Source organism: Euwallacea fornicatus, chromosome 18 (genome assembly GCF_040115645.1).
Source record: "Euwallacea fornicatus isolate EFF26 chromosome 18, ASM4011564v1, whole genome shotgun sequence".
Taxonomy (NCBI): Eukaryota; Metazoa; Arthropoda; class Insecta; order Coleoptera; family Curculionidae; genus Euwallacea; species Euwallacea fornicatus.
Window position 1 is genome coordinate 4,036,173 of NC_089558.1, and position 6,000 is coordinate 4,042,172.

Below are 6,000 nucleotides of genomic sequence, written 5' to 3' on the forward strand. Positions count from 1 at the left end.
CTTGGGATTTTAGTAAGGGCCGGATTTGCCTGGAGGACCGTAGCTGCTTGATACACCTCCTCCACTTCCTAAAAATTAATTTTATGTAAGCTGAAAAGTTATTGTAAGATTATTATAAACTTACCTCCTCCGCTGATAATGTCACCACCTCCATGTCCTCCTCCAATTCCACCGCCATGTCCTCCTCCGATTCCACCTCCAATGCCTCCACCGATTCCACCTCCAATGCCTCCACCGATTCCTCCGCCAATTCCTCCACCAATTCCTAGAAAATATTCATTAGTTTTGTCAAGTGATTGTCGGGAAAAGTGTTTACCTCCTCCGAATCCACTGCCACCACCAGCTCCACCGCCGAATCCGCCTCCGAATCCACCTCCAGATGAAGAAGTCTAGAGAAATTGAGAGTTAAGAAATTACAATTAAAATTATAACGATGTATCATTAACACATATTTAAATTAATTTGTTTTTCTGGCGTTCTTAACAGCTCCGACAGTAGAAAACTCAACTTTCCTAATTTTTCCTTCATGTCGCTAATAATACCGACAAAAAATTCCTATAAAAAACAATCAACCTTTAGGTACGACCGACAATAAGGAACATAGTGAAAGTATCTACAAATAAAGCTCTGATGCATATCGATTAACTGCAAATTATTTTCCCGGCGCTTTCTTTTCGTCATAAACTTAGGAAGATACTAAATTTGGAATGCGAACTATTGTCATGAAATATATCGTGACATAAGATGGCAATTGCTTATTTTCCGTGTTAGGACTTCTTATTGCATCTTGCAAAACTTGGGTAAGCTGGTACTAATGGTGAAAGCTTAATGAGTCATGAAAGCACACCTGAGTCTTGTATCTGATGAAGTAAACTTCCGGCTTGCTTGGTTGAGTGGGAGCGGGGGTCGGGATGTTGATTTCTGGAGCTTCTTCTGGTTTCTTGACCAACACGTAGACCAATGTCTTTTCTTCGTTTTGAGGTTGAACTGGGATTACTGGAGCAGTTGGTGTTGGGGCACTTGGGGCCTGAATATTCCAAAATATGAAAAATGATGTGAGAATCTTTTTTTTAGGAAACTACCTTAATGAAGATGATTTTGTAGTGCTTCTGGGCTTGAGCCACAGGGATAGGTCTTTGAGGTCTGAATTCTTCAGGCTCTGGTGGTGGGACATGAACGTAGATGTGCTTTTGAACAGTGGTGCCTCCGCCGAAACCACCTCCGAAACCTCCTCCGAATCCACCACCGCCACCGCCGCCGCCGCCGCCTCCGAAACCACCTCCAACTCCTAAAATTGTGTCAAAATTATCAAAAACTTCTTTTAAATAAGTTTTTCAACAAACCTCCTCCGAATCCACCTCCGGCGCCACCTCCAAAGCCTCCTCCGGATCCACCTCCGAATCCACCTCCATGGCCGCCTCCGAAACCTCCACCGCCGCCACCACCAAATCCACCTCCGCCGCCTGAAAAATTGTGATTAGAGAAATGTAGAGGGGGCTTAAAAAAATTACCTCCAGAGAATCCGCCTCCTGATGAGCTAAAACCGCCTCCTCCAGCTGATGGAGTTCCATACGAAGTACTTGGAGGGCTGTAGCTGTAGCCGGCCTCAGGACGGGCGCTTGCTAGCGCTACGAGCGCTGATAACAGCTGTAAAGAACATCAAACCCATAATTAAAAAGATAAATGAACTTTTCGGAGGATTTAAAATCAACAATGACCTTCCACATACCACTAAAAAATGCAAACCATCATCACAACTTTACATACAACCTTTCTCCAAAGCCTCGCAACAGTCAATAAATCACAATACTTCCTCGTTAACTACCATTATATCATTTCGAAACAAAGAACCAACGGTAAATCGCCACTTTCTATATGAAACCGATAACAAGGAACAACTTGAATAGCGAAACCCGAAAGGTCGTCAACGAAGAGTAAAAGCTAAGGTCACGATCAAAAGGTGAAAATTACTCTTGAGGTGAATCTTCAATGCAAAAGAAAGTCCATTAAATGGAGAATAGAAATTAACCATGATGGTTTAAGTGTTTACCGAGTGACATATGAAATTCGAAATTGCTTTGGTGGGCTTGATTAGGACATTGCAACGTGCACATGAGCTTTTTTCACTATTTGATGAATTAGTCTACTTCCTAATTAATTTTGATTGATGATTAAGGGAGAAGTTCAAGAAAAGTTGCAAATTTCCTTTAGTTGAGTAATCATTTTCTCACGTTAATTAATTGTGCACTGAGAAATGGTGGTAAATCCTCAGTTTTGCAGGAATTTTATAACTGGTTTTTGTCCATTGTTTTGCAACTTAAACGTCTACTTGCATTACTTTGTCACACGATTTCTTGAACTACATATTTTTGTTTACCAGTTTAAATAATTCAGCAAAAGTCTCACGTAGACCATCCGCAACAGCAAAACATTGAATTTTTCTCAAGCTATGGCCCAATATTCTCACGATTGTTTCAATATGCTACTTATCATGATTCGGACCGTGATTGAAGAAAAGTTATTCAGTGACTGATCCATATTAAAACTGGTTCGTTTGTGACTGTTTAATTAATTAGGCGTTAAATGAGGAAACATGGAAAGTTGTTTGAAGAAGTGAGTCGAGAGATGATACTCTAGTGATACTGTTTTTTTTTAATGATTTGTGTCAGGAAGGCAGTGTAGCTGACGGATATATTTTAGATACGAGGAAAGTGTTCGCTTTTGGGAAATGTTTATAAACCCACGGGCGAATCATACATCGACCAAATATTTAAAAATAAAAGTATTTTCATCCGTGTCCCTGGGGTGTGAATGTTAGAAGATTTCCGAAAATGACGTCAATATGACCAGGTTACAAAATTATTTTGACATTATTTTTGGTTTACGGGTAATCTTCTGTTCGGCAAATGTCACAATTTTGCTGATTTGGGAAGGGGCTGAATAGTACTTTAAATGCGCCATAATTTGCGGTACCAAATTTTTTGGTCCGAAATTTGAGTGAGAGAATATGATATTCGACCAGTAGTTTCCATCATTTTGTTGTCTATTTCGTTTCATTTGTCTAGCGGGGAAAGTTCTACGGTAGCTTACTCGCAAACATCAAAACAGTTTTCTCCGTGTTTTTTACGGAAAAAATATTAGCAAAAGCAATACGTAGTAATTAGCTCAAGAGTAAAAACCAATACTTAATTTTACAGAAATATTTCCAAAACTTTAAAAATTATCGATCGACCAAAATCCTAATAACATTGTGTATAAAAAACAAAAATTAAATAAAATTCTCTAATTCGTTCCCGTTAAACTTTCATTTGCTACCACTGTCCGTATTGACCCACGACTCATATTTAATATTCAATGTTATATCATATCATCGGCCTCTTCAAGTGCACGCTTTCAAATGAAGACAGAATATATAACGTACGTTGCTGCAGCGTTCAGAACTCATTCTACTATTTAGGGTAATAGGATCAACGTCATGGACGGGGTCCTCGTAAACTACGATGCGATGTAGGTGGCGCTAAATATGATTTCATGATATGGGCACAGTGGTGGCAAATGTAAAGTTTAATAGTAAAATTAGGAATTTTTTACAGACAGTGTCATAATACTATGTTTGAATACGAAGGTCTTGAAAACGATTAGAGACACGAATTGTATTACTGGAAATCAAGTTCTTCCAACACCAGCAATGATGAAATCCGATTTCGTTTACTGGGGAAAATACGGTAATAAATTAAGGAATTGAAAAGTGCTTTTGTATAAAGTCTTCCAAAATTAGTGTCGTAATTTGAATCAATAATAGAAATCTTAGAAAGCAATATTTTTTTAAGTATATTTTTTGTGTGAAAGGTATAGCTTTCCAGTTCAATTTATTAAAAGATTTACCACAATTTTGTTACCCGCCTATGGCATCTAAAATTGTTTATCTTATTTCGGATCCTTTGCATAGATATCTACTGAATTTTTTGCCTGCTTCCTGATGTACATCTCTTTTTTTTTTTTAATAATTAATAAATAATAAACGCGTACAGCTAACCAGGAGAAGTGTACTAGTTATTGGGACGTTACGCTATTTACTATCAAATAATTTAAATTTTTGACTTATCTACCAAAAAAGTAATATTAAGTGTTTAAAATGTCTTCCATTATTGTCAAAGGATAATTGTATACGGCGTTGAAAATTTTTTTTTCCACCATCAGTAACGTTAAGCTAACTTATAAGCTAAGTCCAACCACATCAGTGTACTGATTATTTGTAAAACGGTTTTTTTTTACACCAAAATTTCTCAGTCGTTTCAAAGCTGTCACAATTACAAAAACTACACTTATCAATCGCAAACTATACAAGTCTCGTTGTGCATCTAGATTTTATCACAGCTAGTAAAAAACATTACGATAGTAAAACATCTACAAAATAGCAGATCCTTTGATTTTTTTAAGTCCATAGGCGGGTCCATACAATGGTTTTAATAGGTAAAATACTGGAAGTTTATGCGAGTGAAAATGCACGGACCAAAGTTGTTGGTTTTGATGAGTTCTGTTTCTTGTTCAAAATTATGGCACTTATTTCAGGGACACCCTGTATATTTGGTCATGATTAAGTTCCGGTGTGTGAAAAATGTATGATCATCCAATTTGAGTTGCGTGTTGTGTTGATGAGGAATGAGGGAAGAAAGCAGAGAATAGCTGTTACAAGATTTGAAAAGAATCGAAAATGGGATGGGACTCTTTTTGTTATATCCTCAAAAAGGAAATTTGAACAGTATCATTAGGAAAATTCCTCCATTTTTGTACGTACAAATTAAGCAATGAATGCTGATTGAAATATTCGAATTTAATATTTTTATAGCGTATAGAATCGTATACAAAAATAGTAATTTAGATATGCATAACTTCTTAGGGCAAAGTTTGAAAAATTAACAAAATCAAAATGATAAATTTATTTCATGTATAGAAGTTTCTTCCATCTGTTTATTTATCTTGATGTAAAGGCAGAAAAAAATATTAAAAACATCATAAAGAGAAAATTTGGGTTTTTAATTAAAAAAAAACTAACTCAAAAAAGAACATTATCAAAACCCATATTTTTTACTCGATTATTGTCATCTAAATACATCCAAACAAAGAACACTCAACACAAAGGGGCACAAAAACACACCGAACCGCCCTTCATCATGCACAGAACCAGACCAAAACAAAGGGTGAATCTACGTACCATAAACGGTTTCATGATGGCTAGACACTAACTTTGATCAAATGATGTCTTGAAGATGGTCCTCCGAGTACTTAAATAGCGAAAACTCCCACCTGAGCCATCATGCATGATGGAGGATCCATACCGTCATACCGTACGAGCGGCGCATCTCGGTACATTCACCATTCAAAGAAAAATTATTACTTTTACTCGATTTGCGCGTAATAATGGGAATTTATCCGGAGTCCGAAAAGTTCTATGGGGTCATACCGGTGCTGGATGGTCGCTTCCTTATTGTGAATCGTTGACGCAATAAGCCCCTCTGTGATGACTATGGCTATTGACTCTTGATCACAAATTATGCCGTAATTACTGAAGATTGGTTTAAACAGTGAAATTTGAAAAAGGAGATAAACATGTATGTTACTTTTAGACATGATGATGAAATCGAAGTATAAATTTTGTTTTTTGGTCTTGCTTTTAGGACAAGTAATTAAAGCCACTAAGTCAACGTGCGTGTGCGTGACTTTACCTGGAAGGTACCTTCTATGGAAACCAAGAAATGGCTTTTGGACACTAGCTCCCTGGTAAGTTTATTCCTACACTGATATTTAGGCACTAAGAATATAATCAATTTAGAATTCACTTGTCAAGTAATTAAATGTTTTTTTTTTAATATTTAATTTTCGACTCGCACTTTTCGTAACTTTTAATCCACTCACGTGTTACGCAGCTGTGTGAAATATCCAGAATTTTCCAGGGAACTTTTTGACGCCTCCAAATTTTCATTATTCTCAAAAGTCGTC

The 6,000-nt window shown here is 36.8% G+C and overlaps 1 protein-coding gene across 2 annotated transcripts; it reads right to left on the reverse strand.

Annotated features, from left to right (window-relative positions):
* Window positions 1-7: 7 nt before the first annotated feature.
* Window positions 8-5,362, reverse strand: LOC136345042 (uncharacterized). 2 transcript variants are annotated; one of them, XM_066293029.1, is made up of 8 exons: window positions 5,216-5,362; window positions 1,512-1,647; window positions 1,344-1,463; window positions 1,083-1,288; window positions 848-1,027; window positions 317-389; window positions 125-253; window positions 8-68 (listed from the first exon to the last, which is right to left on the reverse strand). In XM_066293029.1, the coding sequence occupies exons 1-8, from the start codon at window positions 5,228-5,230 to the stop codon at window positions 10-12; spliced, it is 918 nt and encodes a 305-aa protein (XP_066149126.1). In that variant the 5' UTR covers window positions 5,231-5,362; the 3' UTR covers window positions 8-9. The 2 variants fall into 2 exon arrangements, with proteins under 2 accessions (XP_066149126.1, XP_066149125.1); XM_066293028.1 differs by having other exon boundaries at window positions 1,344-1,647.
* Between the last annotated feature and the right edge of the window lie 638 nt (window positions 5,363-6,000).

Bases quoted from the DNA above. Each gene is read 5' to 3' on its own strand.
- LOC136345042 (XM_066293028.1), bottom strand. The intron at 1,028-1,082 runs GTAGTTTCCTAA...TGGAATATTCAG, and splicing joins ACAAAATCATCTTCATTAAG to GCCCCAAGTGCCCCAACACC. The intron at 254-316 runs GTAAACACTTTT...GAATTGGTGGAG, and splicing joins TGGCAGTGGATTCGGAGGAG to GAATTGGCGGAGGAATCGGT.